The sequence below is a fragment of the Mobula hypostoma genome, chromosome X1 (assembly GCF_963921235.1).
Source record: "Mobula hypostoma chromosome X1, sMobHyp1.1, whole genome shotgun sequence".
In the NCBI taxonomy this organism is placed as follows: Eukaryota; Metazoa; Chordata; class Chondrichthyes; order Myliobatiformes; family Myliobatidae; genus Mobula; species Mobula hypostoma.
Window position 1 is genome coordinate 7,643,828 of NC_086128.1, and position 26,733 is coordinate 7,670,560.

General features: G+C 40.4%; 1 protein-coding gene across 5 annotated transcripts in view; it reads left to right on the forward strand.

Moving 5' to 3' along the window:
• The window catches only part of LOC134340122 (protein TANC2-like), an 828,834-nt gene that overhangs the window by 202,044 nt on the left and 600,057 nt on the right, over positions 1 to 26,733 (forward strand). For all 5 annotated transcript variants that reach the window (XM_063036995.1, XM_063036994.1, XM_063036997.1 and 2 more), the window contains one exon: positions 6,555 to 6,660. In XM_063036995.1, the coding sequence (XP_062893065.1) occupies positions 6,594 to 6,660 (67 nt within the window). In that variant the 5' untranslated portion in view covers positions 6,555 to 6,593. The remainder of the gene's footprint in view (positions 1 to 6,554; positions 6,661 to 26,733) is intronic.

Here is a 26,733-nt window from a genome sequence, read left to right on the forward strand (position 1 = left end):
ATTAGCTGTTAATTTTTATTTTTGATCAGTATTGTAACTTCTGGCAGAATTTGCTTGTATGGGAAGCCCAACATCATGAATGGCAGTGATGTTTCACTCCCAGATGAGCTCAACACCTTTTATGCTCACTTTGAAAGGGAGAATAAAACTACAGTTATAAGGATCCGTGCAGCATCTGGTGACCCTGTGACCTCTGTCTTGGAAACCGATGTCAGACTGTCTTTCAAGAGGGTGAACCCGCGCAAAGTGACATGCCCTGATGGTGTACCTGGTAGGGCTCTGAAAACCTATGCCAACCAACTGGCAGATTTGTTCAAAGACATTTCAATCTCTCATTGCCACAGTCAAAAGTCTAAATGGCAACAATTATACCAGTGCCCAAGAAGAGCAGAGTGAACTGTCCAGTAGCACTTACCTCTACGGTGATGAAGTGCTTTGAGAGTTGGTTATGGCTCGAATCAACTCCTGTCTCAGCAAAAACCTGGACCCACTGCAATTTGCCTATCGCCACAATAGGTCTACAATGGATGTGATCTCATTGGCTCTTCATGCGGCCTTGGATCACCTGAACATTGCTAATACTAATGTCAGGCTGCTCTTCATTGACTACAGCTCAGTGTCTAACCCAATCATTCCTAGAGTTCTGATCAAAAAGTTCCTATACCTGGGCTTCTGTACCTCCCTCTGCAACTGGATCCTCGACTTCCTTATTGGAAGACCATAATCTGCGTGGCTCAGAAATAATCTCACCATCTCGCTGATAATCAACACCACCGTACCTCAAGGATGCGTGCCTAGCTCACTGCACTACTCTCGCCAGGCATAGCTCAAATGCCAGCTATGACTTTGCTGCAGACAGAACTATTGTTGGCAGGATTTCAAATGATGACGAGAAGGCGTACGGCAGTGAGCTGGATCAGCTCGTTAAGTGGTGTCGGAGCAACAACCTTGCACTCATTATCAGTAAGACTAAAGAATTGATTGTGGACTTCAAAAAGAATAAGACGAGAACACACTCACCCGCCCCATAGAGGGTTCATTAGTGGAAAATGTGAGCAATTTCAAATTCCTCAGTGTCAACATTTCTGGAGACCTATCCTGGACCCAGCATATTGATGCAGTTACAAAGAACGCACGACTGCCACTATCTTTTATTAGGAGGTTGAAGAGTTTTCATGTGTCAATAAAGACACTCGACAATTTGTACAGACGTACTGTGGAGCGCATTCTAACTGGCAGTATCACTGGAGAGTGAGTGGGGTGGGTGAGTGGCATTGCACAGGATCTAAAGAAACTGCAGAAAATTGTGAACTCTGTCAACTCTGTCCTGGGCACTAGCCTCCCCAGTGTCCAGGACATCTTCAAGGAGCGATAGTGGCAAAAAGGTGGCATTCATCATTGAGGACCTTCATCACCCTGGACACACCCTCTTATCATTGCGACCTTCAGTAAGGAGGACCAGAAGCCCAAAGGCACACTCAGTGATTCAGAAACAGCTTTTTCCCCTCTGCCATCTGATTTCTGAATGGACATTGAACTCATGAATGCTACATCCTACTTTCTTTTCTCTTTTTGCAATATTTATTTCATTTAACTTTTTAAATATGTATATACTGTAATTTACAGTTTTTATTATGTATTGCAATGTACTGCTGCCGCATAACAACAAATTTCACAACATATGCCGGATTTTGATTGAACTCATTTATGTTATTCCTATCCCTGTCTGGGACTAAAACAGTAAAATGACAATCTCAGTCATGATTTGTATTTGAATGATAGGCAAAATCTGGTGGATGATTTGTAGATGAACAGAAAACAGAAGCAAATTTAGTAATTGTAATTTAGTTCATTCCTGCATTGTTTCACTTTGTACTTAATGAGTGACACAAACTTAACTTCTGGTCTAAAATTAGACTTAAAAGAGGCAACCAATCATATTTTACAAGGACATATTTAATAGGTTGCAAAAAAACCTATAAAGGCAAAGCAATGCATTAATAAATGTCCTTCAAATTCTAGTTAATCTTTTGAACGTTTCCTTTGTCTTTCTTTGTTTTTCATACTGGGCTAAGGTTCCTTGCATGACACATGTCTTTATGGCAGGTAGAGGATAAACCTGGGATCTACCTATGTGTATTTGAGGAATGTTTTGGGGTTTCACTGTGGTAGATGCTGGATGGTGATGGTTAATGACTCTATGCTGTTTGTCATCAAATGCCAAGGCACAAATAGTTCCAAAGGGTAATTTTTGATTACCCTTTTAATGCTGTGATGAAAGTTAATAAGTTCAGAAACCTGAAGTGCTGCTACCTCATCTTTAATTTCTTTGTTAAATCGGTAGTAATGCATCAAATTAAAGAGGATAAAAAAACTTAATTTTCTTTGGTTGGTTTACTCTATATCTGCTTGTTGGTTTGTTTTAAATAAATTTTAGCCCAGAAATAAAATTTAATACTTGATAATATGAGTTGGTTTCACAGAATACAGAAAGAAAGAACTAAGTATTTATTTTTGCAACATACATCAAAGTTGCTGGTGAACGCAGCAGGCCAAGCAGCATCTATAGGAAGAGGCGCAGTCGACGTTTCAGGCCGAGACCCTTCGTCAGGACTAGACTGCGACTGCGCCTCTTCCTATAGATGCTGCTTGGCCTGCTGCGTTCACCAGCAACTTTGATGTATGTTGCTTGAATTTCCAGCATCTGCAGAATTCCTGTTTTTTAAGTATTTATTTTTTGTGGCTTGTATTCTGAAAGTATAAAATATCAAACCTACATCAAATACTTTAATTTGTGGCCCGTTTTCAAAAGTGATATGAGAGCTGAGACCATTCCGGTAGGCTAAAAATGTTCAAAATTCATCAATGTGGTTTCCAGTAATGATAAATTTCTGATCCCGATGTTTTTTTGATTGAGATCAAAATTATGAGTGGACATTGTTTGCTCATCCACTAATTCTTGTCTATTTTAAAAAGCAAGTTTGTTTATTGTTGTCATAGACATACATACATACATAAATAGGATATAAATGCCATGAAAAATAGCCTTTTGCATCAATAGTGTGGTACATTACAAGACAAAAATAAAACGTAAACTTAATTAAGAGCAACACAAACTCTGCATACTTCACACTTACACAAAAACATCCAGCAAAATAAATAAGCATACTATTGCAAGAGTGAGAGGAGGAAATATATATAGTCCAATGTAGTTTTATGGTCTTTCAGGTTAGTTCAAGAACTTGATGCCAATGGAGAAGAAACTGCTGTTAACCCTTGAGACGTAGGTCATCAATTTTCTATATCTTCTGCCTAATGGCAGTACTGAGAAGACAAGCAAAGTAGTTGCACATCTATACCTCTATATAAAATGATGACAGATCTTATTCTATGTTGCTTTCTTTGGTGTTTTCAAAGATTTTGTTAAAAAATATTTAACTGATACTACACAGAGGTTTTATCTTGGCTGTAGTTGCCATTGACTAGATAAGACGAGGTCATTAGTTTATCCTTTACAATACTCTAAACATCATTTCAAGTAAGTCTGAGCTCCTCAACTATTTTTCCAGTTTACATTGGTCAATCACGTTCTCAACTTAACTGTCAACACACGATTCAACATAACAGTATATATTTTCTCACAAGATGTGAGCATTGTTGTCAAGACCAATATTTGTTTCTCAGTCCTAATAGCCACTTAGAATTATGTTTTTCAGGCTAATTCAAGAAGCAGTGAATCATGCTTTGAACCATTGTAGTTTATGTAGGGAAAGCTCTGGATTGCTATTGAGTGTGTTCTGAATGAACAAATATTAATGAAGAAGTGGTGATTTATTTCTAGGTCATTTGATGTGTGACTTGGAGTAGAAGTTTTGAGGCAGTCAAGTGCCCGACCACCTCTGCTTTTATCCAAAGTTGTAGAGATCTGGAATTTGGGAGGTTTGGTTGAAGAACCCTCAAGTTGTTGGTGTTGCATTTACATATATGAGAAATTATTGGTAGACTGTGGTGCTGCTTTGTGACAACATATAATAAAAAAAATTAGTTCTCTGACTTAATGTTTTTTATATAAAAAAACCTACTGATTTCTAGATTGGAGATCAGTTGTTATTTCATATGTATAGGTTTAAAATGTTCACACAAAGATACGAGCCCAACTGGTTGAGATAGTCTCTGTTAGCTATCATTCAGTTAAATTTGCATACTGAATGTTGCTGCTGCTTAACTCCTTCTGTAGTCTGAATTAAAGGAGTCATTATGAAGCAGAAATTGGACCTTCCAACACCAATCCAATCCTGGTGCTGGGGCTTTTTGTGAAGCCCCAACTTCAAGTGCTGGCCTAGGATCAGCTTCCTTTGGCATTTTAAGGTGAGAAGGGAAAGATTTAAAGGGGCAAGTTTTTCCTACACAGATGGTGAAGGGTATATAGAACAAGCTGCTGGAGAAAATGGTAGATGTGGATACAATAACAATGGTTAAGAGACATTTAGACAGGTAATGGATAGGAAAGATAGAGGGATGTGAGCCAAATGCAGACAAATGGAACAAACCCAGATAGGCCACTTGGTTGTCATAGATGAGTTGGGCTTAAAAGCCTATTTCCTTGATCTACGGCTCTAGACACAGCCTAAATATTGGAGGTTGCATCTTCAGTGCATTGTCTTGTTACGGGTGTGTTTAGGTAAATGACTTGCCTAACATATCATTAATCGTAGCTTTTTGTCCCAAACCACCTAAGTAACTAGATATGCTTCTTGACTAGGCTATGTCTTTTACATTCCTTGCCAAGCACTTGATTGGGCACAAAGTGTTTTAAGAATTTTAATTGGGGGGTTAATTAAAATGTAATTCAATTTGTATGGGTTTTACATAGAACAGTACAGTACAACACAGAAACAGGGCTTCGGCCCAGAATGTTGTGCTGATTCAATTAAATTAGTAATCAAAAAGGCAACCTAACAAGTTCAAGTTCATGTTTAATTGTCATTCAACCATACATAAATACAGTCCAACGAAGCAGCGTTCCTCTGGGGCCAGGGTGCAAAACACATTATCAACAGCACACAGCACATATAGCACATATAGGTATGATAGCAGAAAAACATACAGTCCCACAGAAAAAAAATCCCTGAGTGGATGGCTTATAGATGGTGCATGGGATGTTGTCCTGGTTCAGCTCGTCTTCCACCAAGCTAACTAATCCCCTCTGCCTTGACAATGTCCCTATCCTTCCATATTACTTTGCTCCTGCCTGTTTTTACTGGCCCTGACATTTACCTTCCTCTCCAACCCTCCACGCTCTGACCCCACCCCCCTAGTTTAAACCCTCCTGAGAAGCACTAGTGAACCTCCCGGCCAGGATATTGGTTCCTCTCCAATTTAGGTGCAACCTGTCCTCTTGTACAAGTCATCTCTGCCCCAGAAGAGGTTCCAGTGATCCAAGAATCTGAAACCCTGCTCCCTGCACCAGTTCCTCAGCCACTCATTCACCTGTACTATCATCTTATTCCTGTCCTGACTAGCAAATGGCACTGTCAGTAATCCAGAGATTGCTACCTTGGAGATCCTTTTTTAGTGTAATCTCTTTCTTGATTGGCAAAAGATAGATGGACAGTGGTTGCTGTTTGTTGTGTGGTGTATGCTTATGACTAACTGAGAGAAGGGTTGTGTATGCCTGTAATAATTCATTCGTGGAGATACAGTACTTGGAAAATTGATGTCTGTCAGGAATGCAGCTCCAGAATTTAGTAACCACACTGGTGATGAAGCAAAACAAAAATTCTTCTACCTCATTATACAAAGTTATTGACTGAAGTATTTCATTGTGTATATTTTCACGTATGAACTACAAAAAGATGACATTTTTCTAAAAGGCTGCACTATTTCATCATTGAATTCATTGCATCAATGAGCATTAGTACAATATTTTTCAGTGACTTACTGTAAGCAACGAGGTTCTGGCACATTGATGTAATGCTGTCATTTGTCCTGCTTTCCTCAAAAGCAGAGAAACATAAAATAGTTTTTAATCTCAAAATTTGATATACTTTTTTGATATGAAGGTTCAGTTTGTGCTTATCTCTGGGTCAGAACTTTGTAGATTTGAGTCTTGCTGATGAGAATTGAGGACAGAAATTTAGGAGTAATTCAATGAAATTCTGAAGGAGTGATGTACTATCTTTGAGATGGTATATTAGAACAGGCTCCTTTTATGCTGTGAATAAATATAAAACATGGCAGTGGTTTGAAGAACAAGTTGGCAACAATTCTTTGTCCTGGCCAATATTTATTCTTTCATTGACATAAACCCCTGGCTTCATCAAGATAACATGAAAATCTTGATGTAATGAAGTAATGAAAAGTGATGAATGAATGTACATAGTTAAAAAAAAAAATCTGATTTAATTCTTTTAAAATGTTAGTTTTGGTCCTTTGTAATTTGTGGAAGAACCTCTTTGGCTTGTTTGATGGACTTTGCCATTGGGTACTGATTTCTGGTTTTGTTAGCATTACCGTAGGTGTTCCCATTGACAAATCTCTTTTTTATTTGATAGAATTTGGACTGAATATTGACAAGCCCTGTGGATGAAGATATGTTCCGTAACAGCCTAAAGATGCTCCTCAGTGGTGGGAAGTCCAACCGCAAAAGCAGATCAAGTGGTGGGTAATTTGGTTACCTGTAAAAGCATGTGGATCCATGCACATATTTTCCTACACAAAATACATTGCATGCTTTTAAATATTTTCATTAATGAGTTGCTAATAGTTATGTTACAAAGAACTATAATGCTATTAAAGTAGGGATTCCCAATCTTTTTTATGCCATGGACCAATACCATGAAGCAAGAGGTCCATAGGTCCCAAGTTGGGAACCCCTGCATTAAAGCTTTATGGTATATATATTTTTTTGATTTTCAATCTTTTTAATGAAATGAATAGAACATTATCTTCCACTCATAGGACTACACATGCATCCATATTACACTTCATCCAGCCTTTATGTGTTATGAAATTTCACTTAGCAAAAGGTTTTCCCACATCTTTTGTAAACTGAGGAATGCCTGTAATGAGTTCTTTCTGCCTGAAGAATGCCTGTAATTGATATTTGTTGTAGGATCTTAACCAGATAAACTTTGGTATACTGTAGCCAAAATGTAGTAAATAAAAATGACTGCATATGGAGGTTTATTCAATCATAATGACACATTTGTTGCTTCATGCACTGAAAGGACTGTGTATGTAAACTTTTTAACTGAATATTCACATAGTCCTAGGATGTGCTGTAAAATAATGAAGGGTTGAATTTGTAAATTGTTCAGTAACTTGGAAAAGGAGTTACACAGATAGCCAGATAGCTTGTGTTATTTAACCATTTAGTTCATTAAATGCAAGTCTGCCATCATTTCCCACTTACTGAATAATGACTGGGCTGGATTTTGTTAGATTGTGCATTCCTTTTGCCACTCACACAGGTCTTCTCTGTGCTCTTCATGTATGGGCTCTTCATTCTCAATACCATTTCAAATGCCCCTCCCTAACTCAAGCAGATGACTACTTAAGGCTGGGTTTCCCAACCTGGGGTCCATGAACCCCTGGGTTAATGGAAAGGTCCATGGCATAAAAATATTTGGGAACCCCTGACTTAAGAAGTTTCGAACATATCTTTGAACCATTTTCTCCAATCATCTGGTAATCACCCATGGCAGAGCTTGGAATGGTCTGCTTTGTGAGTTGGGCATGAAAACAACTTGTCTTGCAAATAATTTGAGTTTCAGTATTGGTGATGTTGGTTGGGAGAAGGTACTGACTTTCACTTATCCTTCCAGTGGATTTGGAAGATCCTTTGGGGGCAGCATTGGCAGTATTGTGCCAGTGCCTTGAGATATCTGCTATGGGTAGACTTGGTCTCAAGTACTTTTGGCGTTTGTGATTACTGCTGCCCGATAGGTCATGAGCTTTATGCCATATCTAAGTTGCTGATCTTCAAATAACCTTTTTCCTCAATAGATGAAAATATTTGCTGGCACATGAAACATGTTGGTGAATTTCATCATCATTACCTACCTTTACTGAGTGGTAGCTCCCAAGACATGGGAAATGATCAATATTTTCCAGGGTCTTGCTATGAATCTTTGTCAGAGGGCAGTGTACAAGGGCTGATTAATAAGTTCGTGGCCTAAGGTAGAAGGAGTCAATTTTAGAAAACCTTGCACATTTATTTTTCAACATTTACATTTACACATTTAGTCCAGTGGTCGTGGAGCATGCGGATCTTGGACCTCCAAAGAGTGTCCACAGCAGGGGTGATTGATAAGTTCGTGGCCTAAGGTAGAAGGACATGAATTATGCAGCTCTCGTTACATGCACATGCAGTTCAACTCTGAATGATTATGCAGAAAGTTTGAAGTTAATAACTCATCTCCTTTTACCTTAGACCACAAACTTATCAATCGCCCCTGCTGTGGACACTTTCTAGATGTCCAAGATCCGTATGCTCCACGATCGCTGGACTAAGTGTGTAAATGTAGGAGGGTACCGTTGAAAAATAAATGTGCTAGGTTTTCTAAAGTTGACTCCTTCTACCTTAGGCCACGAACTTATCAATCACCTCTTGTAGTATCTTGGGACAGGTTGATAGACGATCTTGCTCTTGTAAATAAATGTTTTGGAGCTTAGTCCCAAGAGTGCACATACATAGGCATTGTCTGCAATTGTAGTTCCCCTTTGAGTGAATGCTTGGCTGATATTGATTTTTTTCGTAGAGCTCTTTAGTCCTATTTAGTGAGTATTCGCAAACATTTTGGAAATTGAGGTTTTTTTGTGAGGGGTGGAAAGTGTATGGTTATGCACTTTGGCAGAAGAAATAAATGGGCAGACTATTATTGAAATGGGGAGAGAATTCAAAGTTCTGAGATGCAACGGGACTTGGGAGTCCTCGTGCAGGATACCCTTAAGGTTAACCTCCAGGTTGAGTCGGTGATGAAGAAGGCGAATGCAATGTTGGCATTTATTTCCAGAGGAATAGAGTATAGGAACAGGGATGTGATGTTGAGGCTCTATAAGGTGCTAGTGAGACCTCACTTGGAGTACTGTGGGCGGTTTTGGGCTCCTTATTTAAGAAAGGATGTGCTGACGTTGGAGAGGGTACAGAGAAGATTCACTAGAATGATTCCGGGAATGAGAGGGTTAACATATGAGGAATGTTTGTCTGCTCTTGGACTGTATTCCTTGGAGTTTAGAAGAATGAGGGGAGACCTCATAGAAACACTTCGAATGTTGAAAGGTATGGACAGAGTGGATGTGGCAAAGTTGTTTCCCATGATGGGGGGAATCTAGTACGAGAGGGCATAACTTAAGGATTGAAGGGCGCCCATTCAGAACAGAGATGTGAAGAAATTTTTTTAGCCAGAGGGTGGTGAATCTATGGAATTTTTTGCCACGGGCGGCAGTGGAGGCCAAGTCATTGGGTGTATTTAAGGCAAAGATTGATAGGTATCTGAGTAGCCAGGGCATCAAGGGTTATGGTGAGAAGGCGGGGGAGTGGGACTAAATGGGAGAATGGATCAGCTCATGATAAAATGGCGGAGCAGACTCGATGGGCTGAATGGCCAACTTCTGCTCCTTTGTCTTCTGGTCTTAAGGGTGGATGGTAGAAAGCAGGAGATTTCTGTAACACAAATTTTAATCATTCAGGCTATTAAATGGAAATTGTAAGATTGATGAGGGAACGCTGTTTCAGTATATGGTTGTGTAGGAAGATACCATGGATGTAAGCTTAGAAACTGAATTTCCACCTTTAAAGTCCAGCAGGAAGGGAAAGCTGTGATCTAACAAAACTGTACATTTGTTTGTATAAGTATGTAGTTTTAGTCCTGAACAATGGAAGATTGAAACTCAATTATGATATGTACGTATCGCACTAAACTTCCAATTGGTTCTGTATCTGGATCACAGAGTCTGGTTTCATTTATTCAGTGGAGCTCATGGGGCCCTGCTTTTGATGTTCCCTCTAGGTTCACAATGACTCTGTTTGCTCAATCCCTTCAAAGCAGTTGGAGCCCAATTTCCTCAATCAATGTAAAGTTGTTGACACTTTGTCTTGTGCTGTCTGTAAACTCGCCTGTCTTACTGGGAAAAATTATTAACCTTACTGTGTAATATCTGAAAAAGTGAATTAAGAGTGCTTGCAGCTTATTCCACACTCTCACCACCTTCTGAGTGAAGAAATTCCCTTTGGTGTTCCCTTTAAACATTTTACCTTTCATTCTTAACCCATGACCTCTAGTTCTAGTCTCACCCAACCTCAGTGGAAAAAGCCTTCTTACATTTACCCTATCTAAACCCCTCATAGTTTTGTATACCTCTATGAAAACTTCCCTTATTCTCTTACACTCTAGGGAATAAAGTCCTAACCTATTCAACTTTATCCAACTGCTTAAAGTCTTACCCGGTTTGTCCTCCCAAAGTGCAACACCTCACACTTGTCTGCATTACATTCCATCTGACATATTTCAGCCCATTTTTTCAGCTGGTTCAGATCTCGCTGCAAGCTTTGATAGTCTTCCTCATTGTCTACTGCACCTCCAGTCTTGGTGTCATTCACAAATTTGTTGATCCAGTTTGGCACATTATCATCCAGATCATTGAAATAGATGACAAACAACAATGGACCCAGCACCGGTTCCTGTGGCACACCATTAGTCACAGGCCTCCAGTCAGAAAGGCAACCATCTACTACCACTCTCTGACTTCTCCCGGGAAGCCAAACTCTAATCCAGTTTAGACCATAAGATATAGGAGCAGAAGTAGGCAATTTGACCCATTTGGTCTGCTCCACCATTCAATCATGGGATGCTCCAATTCTTCTAGTCATCCCCACTCCCCTGCCTTCTCTCCATACCCTTTGATGACCTGGCTAATCAAGAACCTGTCTATCTCTGCCTTAAATGCACCCAATGACTTGGCCACCACAGCCACTCGTGGCAAGAAATTCCCCAGATTTATCACCCTCTGATGAAAGTAATCTCTCTGCATTACTGTTCTAAGTGGCCATCCTTCAATTCTGCAGTTGTGCCCTCATCTTGAATGCCAGGCGACTGAACCTTCTTGACTATGTGTGGGACCTTGTCAAATGTCTCGCTGAAGTCCATGTAGACAATATCCACTACCTTGTCATCATCAACTTTCCTGGTAACTTCCCCAAAAAATTCTGTAAGATTGATCAGACGTGACCTGCCACACACAAAGCCATGTTGACTACCCTAATCAGTCCCTGTCTATCTAAAAACTTGCACTGTATATTTGGTCCCTTAGAATACCTTCCAATAACTTACTCACTTCTGATGTTAGGCTCACCGGCCTATATTTTCCTGGCTTATTCTAAGAGTCTTTCTTAAACAACAGAACAGCATTAGCTGTCCTCCAAACCTCCGGCACCTCACCTGTAGCTAAGGACTTTTAAATCTCTCTGCCAGGGCCCCTGCAATTTCTGTACTAGCTTCCCACAAGGTCTGAGGGAACGCCTTATTAGGCACTGGAGATTTATCTACCCTAATTTGCCTTAAAACAGCAAATGCCTCCTCCTCTGTAATCTGTATATGGTCCATGACCTCACTGTTGTTTTGCCTCACTTCTATAGACTCTGTGCCTGTCTTAGGAATTAATATAGATGCAAAAAAAAATGTAAGATCTCCCCCATCCCTTTCGACTCCATGCATAGATGGCCACTTTGATCTTCAAGAGGACCTTGTCTTTTAGCCCTCTTATTCCCTTAAGTGTTCTCTTGCATTTCTTATACTCCTCAAGTACTTCATTTGGTCCTTCCTGCCTATACCCGCTATGTACCTCCTTCTTCTTAACCAAGAGCCTCAATATCTCAAACACTAAGGTTCCCTAAACTTGTTATCCTTGCCGTTTATTGTGACAGGAATAAATAACCTCTGTACGCTAAAAATTTCACCATTGAAGGCCTCCAATTGAATTAAATTGAATTGAATTTATTACTTACATCCTTCATATATATCAGGAGTAAAGATTCCGTCTGTGTGCAACGTGCAATTTATTTGCATTAATGCATTTACCCATGTACAACTTTGCCAGAAAACAGCCTGTCCCAATTCACACTTGCTAGATCCTTTCTGATGCTATCAAAATTGGCCTTCCTCCAATTTGGAATCACAACCCAAGGACAAGACCTATCCTTCTCCATAATTACCTTGAAACTAATGGCATTATGATGCAGAGTGTTCGCGTACACACTCTCCGTTACTTGTCTTATCTTGTTCCCTAATAGGAGATCTATCTAATAGAGATCTAGTATCACACTCTTTCTAGTTGAGACTTCTATGTATTGGTCAATGGAACCTTACTGAACACATCTGACAAATATCCCATCTAGTTAATATGTGGAAAGTTAAAATCACCTACTATCATAACCTTATGTTTTATTGCAACAGTCTGCAATCTCTCAACAAATTTGCTCCTCTAAATTCCACTGACGATTGGGTGGTCTATAATATAATCTCATTATCATGGTCATCCCTTTCTTATCCCTCAGTTCCAACCATATAGGCTCAGTAGACGAGCTCTCCAGTCTATCCTTTGAGCACTGCTGTGATATTTTCCCTGACTAATATTACCACCTCTCTGCCGTTCTGTCACGTTTAAAACAGTGGAATCCTGGAACATTGAACTGCAATTCTGCCTCTCCTGCAACCAAGTTTCACTGATCTACAGTGTCATAAATCCATGTGTTTATCCGTGCCCTATTCTCATTTGCCTTTATACTCTCCTTGCATTGAAATATACATAACTCATACATTAATCCCACCGTGCCCAACCTTAGCAACATCTTTCCCCAAAACCACTAGAATATAAAAACAAAGATGTAGTGTTGAAACTTTTTAGAGCACTGGTGAGGCCTCATTTGGAGTATTGTGAGTGGTTTTGGGCTTTATCTTTGAAAGGATGTGCTAAAACTGGAGAGGGTTCAAAGGAGGTCACGAAAATGATTCCATGATTCCAGGATTGAATGGCTTGTCATATGAAGAGCGTTTGGCTCTGGGCCTGTATTCACCAGAATTCAGAAGAATGAGGGGTGACCTCATAGAAACCTGTCAAATGGTGAAAGTGCTTGATAGAGTGGATGTGGAGAAGATGTTTCCTATGGTAGGAGAGTCTTAAGACCAGAGGACACAGCCTCAGGATAAAGTGGGGTCCTTTTAGAGCAGAGATGAGGAATTTCTTTAGCCAGAGGGTGGTGAATCTGTGGAATTCGTTGCCACAGGCAGGTGTGGAGGCCTGGTTGTTATGTATATTAAGACGGGTCGATAGATTCTTGATTGGTCAAGGGATACGCGGAGAAGGCATGAGATTGAAGCTGACACGAAAATTGGATCAGCCATGATGAAATGGCGGAGCAGACTCGATGGGTCCAATTACCTAATTCTGCTCCTCTATCTTATGGTCTTATGGCCCACAATGTGCTCCGGCACTCTGGTTCCCATTCCCTTGCAACCTGATTGAATTTTTTGAGGATGTGACTAAACACATTGATGAAGGTAGAGCAATAGATGTAGTGTATATGGATTTCAGCAAGGCATTTTTTAAGGAACCCCATGCAAGGCTTATTGAGAAAGTAAGGAGGCATGGGATCCAAGGGGACCTTGCTTTGTGGATCCAGAATTGGCTTGCCCACAGAAGGCAGAGTGGTTGTAGATGGGTCATATTCTGCATGGAGGTCGCTGACCAGTGGTGTGCCTCAGGGATCTGTTCTGGGACCCCTACTCTTTGTGAGTTTTATAAATGACCTGGATGAGGAAGTGGAGGGATGGGTTAGTAAATTTGTTGATGACACAAAGGTTGGGGGTGTTGTGGATAGTGTGGAGGGCTGTCAGAGGTTACAGCGGGACATTGATAGGATGTAAAACTGGGCTGTGAAGTGGCAGATGGAGTTCAACCCAGATAAGTATGAGGTGGTTGATTTTGGTAAGTCAAATATGATGGCAGAATATAGTATTAATGGTAAGACTCTTGGCAGTGTAGAGGATCACAGGGATCTTGGGGTCCAAGTCCATAGGCCACTCAAAGCTGTTGCGCAGGTTGATTGTGTGATTAAGAAGGTATACAATGTATTGGCCTGCATCAACCGTGGGATTGAGTTTCTGAGCTGAGAAGTAATGTTACAGCTATACAGGACCCTGGTCAGACCCCACTTGGAGTACTGTGCTCAGTTCTGGTCACCTCACTACAGGAAAGATGTGGAAACCATAGAAAGGGTGCAGAGGAGATTTACAAGGATGTTGCCTGGATTGGGGAGCACGCCTTTTGAGAATAGGTTGAGTGAACTCAGCCTTTTCTCCTTGGAGCGACGGAGGATGAGAGGTGACCTGATAGAGGTATATAAGATGATGAGAGGCGTTGATCATGTGGATACTCAGAGGCTTTTTCCCAGGGCTGAAATGGCTAACATGAGAGGGCACAGTTTTAAGTTGCTTGGAAGTAGGTACACAGGAGGTGTCAGGGGTAAGTTTTTTAAACAGAGGGTGGTGAATGCATGGAATAGGCTGCCGGTGACGGTGGTGGAGGTGGATACGATAGGGTCTTTTAAGAGGCTCCTGGATAGGTACGTGAAGCTTGGAAAAATAGGGGTATGGGTAACCGGGTTTAGATTGATGTGGTTGGTACCATTACTGATGGGAGAGGAGAAAAAGCTGTTCCATTGGGAGAGTGTTGTCACAATCCGGATAACTGTGGCTTTAGACATGGGCTGTAAATTAATTGGCATAGTAATTGGGGGAGATGGTGAGGATTGGGAGCAGGAGCTGTCTATGTGGAAAAAAAAAGACCTCCTCTGTCTCTCTTATATTTGTATATACCTCTTGAGTCTGAGGAAAACAAGATCTCCCCAACCTCGTGGGAGTCTCCTCTGCATTCTTTCCAGCACAACCATATCCTTCCATGGTGCCTAGAACTGCACATAATGCATAACAAGCCACTATTTGCCTATTCTGTGAAGATAAGGATTCAGATGCTTTTTTCATCATTCTGTTTACCTGTGTTGCCACTTTCAGGGAACTATGGACTTGAACCCCAGAGTCCCTCTTGTTCATCAACATTCCTTGGTGCCTGACCATATACTGTATGTGTCCTACCCCTTTGTGACTTCCCTAACTGCAACACCTTGCTCTTGCCAGGATTAAATTTCATCTGTTGATGCTCCATCCAACTTTCCATCTGATCTATATCCTGCTTAGATAACATTCCATGCTATCCGTAGCACCACCAACTTCTGTGTTTTCCATAAACTTACTAATCATATCTCCTACATTCACACCCAGGTCCTTAATGTACATTACTAGCAACATCACTGTGTTCCATACCTATACCTGTGGTACGCCATGCATCTCCAATGAGAAAAGCATCTTTGCATCACGACCCCGTGGCTCCCATCTCCAAGTTAATGGAATAAATTAGTGATTTAAGTGCTGAAAAACACAGTAAGTGAAGTTTAACTGGTAATACTACTTCAGTAACAATTGAAGAATCCTTGCAAAGTGTTGAAACTGAGCTGTTGTATTAGAATGCATGAAGCATTTATTGTAAGTAGACAAGCAACTGGCACAAATGGAAGCAAATGAACTTGCTGTAACAGCTTATTACTGACATGTGGTTGCATCATAATTAAAGTGGAGAATAAGCATTCTCGGATACTTGATGTTCAGAAAGAATACACGAAAGGGAATAATTGTTTGGTAGTGGGGGAAGTTGGTGATGATTAGCCCAGGCAAACGACGGTGCAAATAGTAGATCCTCATCAATATATGGTGATTAAAGAGGGGAATAAAACAAATTATCTTTTAGAATACATGAGAACATCCAATCATCATTGAGTCTGGAGTTCGGGGTCCTCTCATCGGCTAGTCCTGGGGTTGTTACCGAAGATCGAAGCCTGAAGGTTAGTCGGAGCTCTGGTGGTCAAAATCCAGTGGCTGAAGGCCTGGGTCTCTGACTCTGAGAGTCCACTGGGGAAATCAGAGGCCCGTTGTCTGCAAGGAGGCTGGAGGCCTGTCTTGTGGTTAGAGGAATTTCTGTGAGAGTGGGTGAGTGGGAGGGAGGTAAGGGGCTTATTTTGCTGTTGTTATTTTGTTGCTCATTATGTTCTGTTCTTTTGTTTTCTGTATTGCTCTGCTGAGCATTGCAGGCACGCTGTGTTGGTGCCAGAATGTGCGGTGACACTTGCAGACTATTCCCAGCACATCCTTAGGTTGTGCTGGTTGTTAACACAAACAATGCATTTCACTGTATGTTTCGATGTACATGTGATAAATAAATGAATCTGAATCCTATCTCCTTGCCCCACCTCCGTTCCCAACAGTTGTGATATAGTTGGAGAAAGAATCAATCAAAAAATAAGAAAGGACTACAACAAAGGTTGACATGAAGTTTTTCACTCTACATTTGACTTGACTACTGAACTGGTAAAAGTAGTATAAAGGATGAATATATAGAATGCACTTATGGTACTTTTAAGAAACCAAATGTAATTGAACTAAATAGAAAGCAGAGTATTTTGGACCTTATATAACAATACAGGTTAATTAGTAACCTTAAGGTGTCCTTAAGGGAGAAGTGATCGCAATGTGATTGAATTTTGTAGTTTGAGATGGACAAGTAATTTGGGATCTGGATTTTTAAACTTAAATAAAATCAGTTATGGCATAATGAGATCTTCAAAGGCTGAGGAAGGTAGTGAAATTGGATTATATGTTTTGCCAGGGGATAAATTCTGGCAGAGCTCTATTTACAATTCCTAAGATACGTTGAAGAATAAAAACTCTGTGTGGATAAAGTAGTTAATTAATGGGGTTCAAAATGGTATTAGGTGAAAAGAAAATGTTTGCTTTGTGCCATATATTTACATGTAGACTTGTGGCAGCTGAAGGACTTAAGTGAAAGAAGCTGCCCTATTGATCAACTGTAATACTCTGTATTGATTGAATTGCATTGGCTGCATTCAGTGCTTTTTGCCAAGTTTCCTCTGTCATGGTGTGTAAGGAATTACTGGGGTTGGGGTTGGGTTTGTGTTTTCACTGCCTACCTAGTTGTCACTGGGGTCTTGCTGTGTTTCACTTGATGTACCTAGGAGCTAGGAGCAGTGAATTTCCACCTGTATACTTATGCCCAAATAACTGTGGTGCATGGGTTGTCTGTACTAGGTAAATTAAGATATGAGGATAAAAAGGTGGAGCAGGCCCCTTTCAGGGAGATTCATCCAGCTGTTGTCAAGAGGAGAATTAAACCTGAGGACCAGGATATTTTCAGGAAGCAGCAAGTAACAACTAGAAAATAAATGTGAGCTTGGAGAATAAACCAGCATGGAATAAAAAAAATATTGTAAGAATTTCTATAGTTGTGTTAAGAGAAAAAAAATAGCAAAAAAAAATTTGGTTCCCAAAGAGACAATGATGGGAAAAATAATGAAAAATAAGCTATTAACCAAATATTTCAAAAACACAAGAGATTCTGCAGATGCTAGAAATCCAGAGTAAAACACACAAAGTACTAGAGGAACTCAGCAGGTCAGACAGCATCTATAGAGAGGAATAAATTGTTGACAATTTGGGCCAAGACCCTTCTTCAGGAGTTCAAATACTCTATATCTACATTACAGAAGTCACCATAAGTGTGTCAGAATTCAGAGAAGAATAAGGGTCTGCTGCCACTGAGAAACTTAAAGTAATTAATATTACTGAAGGGAAAGTACTAGATAAGTTAAAATCAAACCCCCTGTATCTAATATTTAGAAGTCTTAAGCAATGATGTGAAAGCACGAGAACAGTCTAGTGATATAAGGAAGGTAAAAATTAAATCACCCAGTGCATGTGTGGAAACTTCTGAAAGTAATGCTGAACAAGACCCATTGTTGGAAGAAAGGAAAAACATTTCTCCAATGTTGCTATATCTTTTGTGGGAAGTATTTTTGAAGTCCGTGAAGAGTGCAATTGTTTCACTGCTAATAATGTTGTAATTACTCCTGCTTTTTAATATTAGTTTATAATAAAAGAACTCACTCTATGCTTGTAGTCTTATTCAACCCACTAGATGTAAGGAATAATCTTTAAAAAATTGTTTGAATTGTTGAAGGCATACAATTTCATTCTTAAAATGGTAGTTTTATTATTTAAGAATTGTCCTGAGAATAAAATAATTTTCTGAGCATTGAATTTAAGCCAGTTTCTTGCAGTGGCTATTTTGGTGCCAATTTGTCCTTGACATTTCCCCGATTTTTTCTTTCTACTGAATTTCTGATGAGTATCATTTTCTGGGACAGTTTTTGTATAGTGAGAATTTCATAGCCATAAACACCAGCAGGTGTACCTAGGGGTCTGAATAAGGGCTTAAGAAAAGGCACATGAAGCCCTTTTGACCTTGGAAATAATATATTTGCCAGAATGCTGCCAAAATAATGCACTTGATTCATGAAGAGCAATTTTGCACATAGACCTTTTTATCTCATGCAGTCTAATAAACTGTTTTAATAAGCCACATGTTTATACTTTTCCCTTTTTGATCTGGCGAGAGTGGAAGACAAATTCATGTAGATAGAATTTGCTTGTCCAAAATATCTTTAGTGGAACTAAGCCTCTACAATACTTTATACACGTGGGAATCTAGCCTAATTTCAGTCACCTTGATCTGAATCGGCCGCCCCACTTTTCTTTGGCTTTGCTTCATTATCTCTTTCATGAATAGATTTTTTTCCAATATGAAGAGATGCATGTATGCCAAGTATCGCACTTGAAAATGTATCACTTTTGAGTACAATGATATAAATAGAAACCCTTTTGAGCAATGACATAATTAGACTTTTTATATAATTTGTGTTATTTTAGGAACTTAAAGTTTTGAGTATTTGTGATGTTTTGCTCTTGTAACTTAAATAGCAGATTGTTTTATTTTGGTTACCCTATCTGCTGTTCAAGGGTATCTGCTGTATTCATTACGGGTTGCAGGCTGGATGGTCTAGTGGTTTAAGTCAGGTCACCAATGTGTTTCTAACTGTTTAGTATCTGAGCAATATCGGGAAACTTTTATGGAAGAATTTGTGAGTTAAGTATAGATTGTAGTCATTATATTTACCTTTGCTTGGAAAAGAAACAGGCTCACGTAGAGCTTCTTATATGAAAATAACAAATTGACGATTGGTTTCTTCATGGCGAGGTTCCATAAAGAGCAATATGAGGATGAGCAAATAATCATTTTAAATTATCTTGATTGAGTGGTAAATTTTGGCAAGGAATGCTTTCCTGTTCTTCTTTGGAATGGTGCTTTGGGATGTTCATTGCCCACTTGGGAAAACATCATGCTTCTGCCAAGTTGTTTTAACCTGCCAGATTGTGCTGATCGCTTATTCATCTAAAAAGAACTGTGTAAGGGGTCAGAGTCGCGTTTATTATCACTGACTTATTTAAGATGAAATTTGTTGTTTTGCATCAGCAGTATGGTGCAAAGACATAACAATTGCTATATATGTGAAAATAAATAATAGAAAAATGAAAGGGATAAAAAGGTAGTGTTCATGAATTTATGGACTGCTCAGAAATCTGATGGCAGAGCGTGATGGGTTAGCATGTTCCAGAGCTGGAGATCTAACCTCCTACTCTGTCCTTGGGCTTGCCACCGAACAGTCAGCCAAATTGTTGTTGATCTGGAGACTCATACAGGCCAGATAAGGTAAGGACGGCAAATTTTCTTTCCTGAAGGGTCACACTGAACATACCAATCTAGCGGGATCTTAGTCACAGACTGACACCACTGTCTGGTATGGGCGGGGGGGGGGGGCGGGGGCGGTGGCAATTGCACAGAATCAAAATAAGCTACAGAAAGTTGTGAACGCAGTCTGTTCCATCATGGGCATTACCCTTCAGAGTATCCAGGACATCATCTAGGAACAATGCTTCAAAAGGGCAGCATCGATCATTAAGGACCTCCATCACGCAGGACATGCCCTGTTCTCATTGCTCCCATCAGAGAGGAGGTACAGGAGTCTGAAGGCACACACTCAACATTTCAAGAATAGTTTCTTCCCTTGAGTCATTCGATTTCTCAGTAGACTTTGAACCCATGAACATGACCTCATTACTTTTTGTTTCTCCTTTTGCACTACTTATTTAATTTAACTTTTTTAATATATATAATTCTTACTGTAATTGATAGTTTTTATTATTATGTATTGCAATGTACTGCTGCTGCATAACAACAATTTCATGACATATGCCGGTCATTTTAAACCTGATTCTGATTATGTAACTGAAACTAGTGTGTTCTATTCCAGATTTGTTTAACTGTTTGAAATTAAGCTCTCCTGTAAAGAATATCTCGTTATTCATTTTTTCACTCATTTCACCATAGCCCTCTATTTTTTGAAGTTATATGTACCTAACCAGGAGTCTCCTATTGTATCTGCCTCCACCACCGTTACTGGCAGCCCATTCCACGCGCTCACCACTCTCTGTGTAAAAAAAAACTTACCCCTGACAAATCCTCTGTACCTACTTCCAAGCACCTTAAAACTGTGCCCTCTCGTGTTAGCCATTTCAGCCCTGGGAAAAAGCCTCTGACTATTCACACAATCAATGCCTCTCATCATCTTCTACACCTCTATCAGGTCACAGCTCATCCTCTGCTGCTACAAGGAGAAAAGGCAACCTATTCACTCAACCTATTCTCATAAGGCATGCTCCCCAATCCAGGCAACATCCTTGTAAATCTCCTCTGCACCCTTTCTGTAGTTTCCACATTCTTCCTGTAGTGAGGTGACCAGAACTGAGTGCAGTACTCCAAGTGGGGTCTGACCAGTGTCCTATAAAGTTGTAACATTGCCTCTTGACTCTTAAACTCAATCCCACGGTTGATGAAGGCCAATGCACCATATGCCTTCTTAACCACAGAATCAACCTGCGTAGCAGCTTTGAGTGTCCTATGGACTCAGAACCCAAGATCCCTCTGATCCTCCACACTGCCAAGAGTCTTAACATTAATACTATATTCTGCCATCATATTTGACCTACCAAAATCAACCACCTCACACTTATCTGGGTTGAACTCCATCTGCCACTTCTCAGCCCAGTTTTGCATGCTATCGATGTCCCGCTGTAACCTCTGACAGCCCTCCACACTGTCCACAACACCCCCAATCTTTATGTCATCAGCAAATTTACTAACCCATCCCTCCACTTCCTGATTCAGGTCATTTATAAAAATCACAAAGAGAAGAGGTCCCAGAACAGAGGCACACCACTGGTCACTGACCTCCATGCAGAGTATGACCCGTCTACAATCATACAACCACATTTTGCCTTCTGTGGGCAAGTCAATTCTGGATCCACAAAGAAAGGTTCTCTTGGATCCCATGCCTCCTTACTTTCTCAATAAGTCTTGCATGGGGTACCTTATCAAATGCCTTGCTGAAATCCATACACTACATCTATTGCTTTACCTTCATCAATGTGTGTAGTCACATCCTGAAAAATTTCAATCAGGCTTGTAAGGCACGACCTGCCTTTGACAAAGCCATGCTAACTACTCCTAATAATGTTATGCCTCTCCAAATGTTCATAAATTCTGCCTCTCTGGATCTTTTCCATCAACTTACCAACCACTGAAATCACAGGTCTGTAATTTCTTGGGCTATCTCTACTCCCTTTCTTGAATAAGGGAACAACATCTGCAATCCTCTAGAACTTCTCCTGTCCCCATTGATGCAAAGATAATTGCCAGAGGTTCAGCAATCTCCTCCCTTGCCTCCCACAGTAGCCTTGGGTACATCTCATCCAGTCCCGGAGACTTATCCAACTTGATGCTTTCCAAAAGCTTCAGTACATCCTCTTCCTTAATGTCTATATGCTCAAGCTTTTAAATCCGCTTTAAGTCATCCCTACAATCAAGATCCTTTACGGTAGTGAACACTGAAGCGAAGTATTCATTAAGTACCTCTGCTATCTCCTCTGGTTCCATGCACACTTTTCCACTGTCACACTTGATTGGTCCTATTCTCTCACATCTTATCCTCTTGCTTTTCACATACAGGTGTCCCCTGCTTTTCGAACGTTTGCTTTACGAAACTTCACTGTTACGAAAGACCTACATTAGTTACCTGTTTTCGCTAACAGAATGTGTTTTCACTGTTACGAAAAAAGGCAGCATGCGAAAAAAAGGCAGCGCATGCCCCGAGCAGCCGCTCTCCCTCGGATTTGGAACTGCATTCTTGCTAGCATTGCTTAAACACATGCCTGTGAGCAGCCATTAGCAAGATGAGGTCTAAGGTATTGGAAAAACCTGAAAGAGTTCATAAGGGTGTTACACTTAGCATAAAACTGGACATAATTAAGCGTTTCGATCGTGGTGAACAAGTAAGGACAAAGTGAGTTTGGCTTGTGGAAGTTGACGAAGATGATGTTGAAGAGATTTTGGCATCCCATGACCAAGAACTGATAAGAGCTGATGCAATTGGAAGAAGAAAGGATAACAATCAAAACCGAATGAGTAATGATGAAGTACGACTTTAATTTTGAAAGGGTACGTCGGTTTAGGGCATATTTGCAGGATGGTTTGAGTGCTTACAAAGAACTGTATGATCTAAAAATACGCGAGGCTAGCAGTCAAGCATATTGTCGTTTCTCAAGCCTTCCACATCAGCCACAACAGACGACGAACCTCGACCTTCGACGTCGAGGCAGGCAGACATAGAAGAAGATAACCTTCCTGCCCTGATGGAAACAGATGACGAGACGACACCCCAGTGTCCCAGCACCCCAACCCCCAGGCCGCGGACAGATACTCATCCGCGAAGAATGCAGCGGTAGCCGGGAGGCACCCAGTACATCTTTAAGAAAAAAAGTCGAAATAAACAAGCTATGTAATTAGGTGCTGCCCGGCTCTTCATCTATCAGTTCTTGGTCATGGGATGCCAAAACCTCTTCAACATCATCTTCGTCAACTTCCACAAGCCAAATTTACTTTGTCCTTGCTTTGTTCACCATGATCGAAACGCTTAATTATGTCTAGTTTTACGCTAAGTGTAACACCCTTACGAGCTCTTTCAGGCTTTTCCGATACCTTAGAATTCATCTTGCAAATGGCTGCTCACAGGCACGTGTTTAAGCAGTACCGGCGAGAGTGCCATTCCGAATCCGGGGGAGAGTGGTTGCTCAGGGCGCGTGCTGCTTTTTTTTCCACGTGCTGCTTTTTCGTGCGCTGCCTTTTTTCCTAACAGTGTTTCTGTTAAAACAGGTAACTAATGTAGGTCTTTCGTAACTGAGGTTTCGTAAAGCGAACGTTCGAAAAGTGGGGGACACCTGTATTGGGTGGTCTATAAAAAAAACACCCAGTAGAGTAATTGACCCCTTCCTGTTTCTAACTTCCACCCAAAGAGACTCAGTTGACAATCCCTCCATGACTTCTTCCTTTTCTGCAGCCACGACATAATCTCTGATCAGCAGTGCCATATCCCCACCTCTTTTGCCTCCCTCCCTGTCCTTTCTGAAACATCTAAAGCCCGGCACTCTAAGTAACCATTCCTGCCCCTGAGCCATCTAAGTCTCTGTAATGGCCCCAAGTACTGATCCATGTTCTAAATTCATCCGCTTTGTTCATGATGCTTCTTGCATTAAAATAGACACATCTCAAACCATCGGTGTGAGCGCATCCCTTCTCTACCACCTGCCTATCCTCCCTCTCACACTGTCTCCAAGCTTTCTCTAGTTGCAAGCCAACAGCCCCTTCCTCCGTCTCTTCAGTTGGGTTCCCACCCCCCAGCGATTCTAGTTTAAACTCTCCCCAATAGCTTTAGCAAACCTCCCTGCCAGGATATTGGTCCCCCTTGAATTCAAGTGCAACCCATCCTTTTTGTACAGGTCACGCCTGCCCCAAAAAAGGTCCCAATGATCCAGAAATCTGAATCCCTGCCCCCTGCTCCAATCCCTCAGCCAGGCATTTATCCTCCACCTCACTCTATTCCCATACTCACTGTCACGTGGCACAGGCAGCAATTCCGAGATTACTACCTTTGTGGTCCTGCAGAAAGGTAGTAACTTCCTTCCTAACTCCCTGTAGTCTGTTTTCAGGACCACCTCCTTTTTTCTGCCTATGTCCTTGGTACCAATATGTACTACGACCTCTGGCTGTTCACCTTCCCAATTCAGAATATCATGAACTCAGTCAGAAACATCCCAGACCCTGGCATCTGGGAAGCAAACTACCATCCATGTTTATTTCCTGCGTCCACAGAGTCGCCTGTCTAACCCCCTAACTATAGAATCCCCTATCACTGCTGCCATCCTCTTCCTTTCCCTACCCTTCTGAGCCACAGGGCCAGACCCTGTGCCAGAGGCGCGGCCACTGTTGCCTCCCCCAGGTAGATTGTTCTCCCCAACAGTACTTGAGCAGGAATACTTATTGTTAAGGGGGACAGCCATTGGAGTACTCTCTAGTATCTGACTCTTGTCCTTCCCTATCCTGACTGTTACCCACTTATCAGTCTCCCGTGGCCCTGGTGTGACTACTTGCCTATAGCTCCTCTCTATCACCACCTCACTTTCCCTGACCAGACGATGGTCATCGAGCTGCATCTCCGGTTCCCTAACGTGGTCTCTAAGGAGCTGCAGTTCGACACACCTGGCGCCGATGTGGCCATCCAGGAGATTGGGAGTCTCCCAGACTTCCCACATCTGACACCAAGAACAGGCCACTGGCCTCACACACATTCTTTCTGTCTGTATTCTACACAGTTAACCTACCTTGCCTCGACCCGTTGAGCCAAAGCCTTCCTACTCTGTTTACCTCTACTCCATTGCCCGCTCCTCAGATGCCCGCTCTATAAAGCTGTCTCGTTTTAAACTGTTCATGCTGGTCTAACTCACTGATGTCCATGTGCTTGCCCAGTCGTCCCTAGATCAAATATAGGTGACATATATGTACTTTGACAATACATTTACAGTACTTTGAACTTAGAAACATGTATCTTTACTGAATTGTTCAGCCAAACTTTCCTTGTTTTTGCATTCTGTGCCTCTAGAATAATGTAAAGATGCATTTTCTTTTGTTCCCTGTTCCTGCTTTCCTTTTAAAGTTATGTAATGTATTCTTATTTTTCTGACCAAAATATATTACTTCATAATTCTCTGCCTAACATCTGCACAATTCACTCGTCACTCTGTCCTTCTGAATCTACTACTATTTTACCACATGTCTAGGTAACATATTACCTAACAAATTAAACCCTGCTATACCCCAATGTAATTTGTTAAACTGACTCACCTGATGAACTTTAGCCTGCTCTTCACCTCTCCATTCAGTTTTGTGTCAATGCCTCATTGTATTTATATTTATATTGTAATTGGCTACTCCTCATCTCTCGTTTTAGTTTCACTGCAGTTAAAATACCATTTTGAAGAAAGATCATTTGAGCCCATATGAAGTAATTAATTGTATTAAGTATTATAGATATAGGCTCTGTGTCTTTTGATTAGTCATTTATTATGTGCTACCTGTTCACTTAGATCTGAATTCTCAAATATCATTTTACTTTTTTTTCCAAATTAATTGCTCATTTTAAATGTGGTCTATACTTCAATATCTCCTGGGGTCTACAGTTTACTGTGTAAACCATACTTCTTTCATCTAATAAATTACAATCTTTGCCTTCACTAATTATTATTCAAAAACTGAAGAAATCTTTTCACAATATATTTTCTCAAATTGATATATGATTTTGAAATTTTAAAATTGTCTGCCATTATTTTTGTCAATTTGGAGAAAAAAACAGTTATTAAACCAATCTTCAAAACTATATCTCTTCATCCTAATGTTATTGAATTAAATCTTTGAACCTTTCATATAGTGGGCTATTCAGTACTTGGGGAAAGCGAATTTTCTGGCAGTCTTGTAATAATGTTCTTGACTGTAGAAAGTGAAGAGTTCTTGATTACTTTGCAGCTGTAGCAGAAGATATTGCATTGTGGAGTAATAATATTATTCAAATGAAGTCTTGAGCTTGAAGCAGATGATGAGGCCAAGTATAATTGGCTTGTTAAAATCAACAAACTTGGGAACTGCTGTTCTGAATAGATTTGCACAAACATGTAATTGAGAATGCTTTGATCTGTTATTTACTATAATAATGGAGCGTAAGTTGGTAAATTAAAGAATCTCTTTTCCTAAACTAGAGAATATTGCTAGCTAACGGTACACTTTTGCAATGAGGTTCAAACTTGGTGCAGTAGGAACTCATCTCAAACTCTTAATACTCTGGTGTTAAACTTATGATTCACTGAATGGTGTTTAGCATTTTGTTTCACGATGACATAAGGAGTCGGGCTATATTTTACTAATCATAGTGTTTGGTATAACTGTAATGAATAGAAAATTGTGTGAGCCAAAATCTCAATTTGCAGGCTGCATTATCAAGCTTTTAGTTTGGTTTGCTTAAACATGAGCTCCTACTAACTAATATAATGGAGGTTCCATCCCTCTGCAAATTCTTTGCTTTTGTGCACTGATCCAGTTTCTTTTTTGAATGTGTCAGTTGAGTTTTTCAGCCCCTAACCACTTGTGGTAAAATATTCTTCCTCATGTCATTTATGTGTCACTTTCAAAGACTCTTTTACGATTCATGTTCTCAGTATTATTTTTTATTTATTCAGATTATCTTCTTTTGCACATCGATTGCTTGTC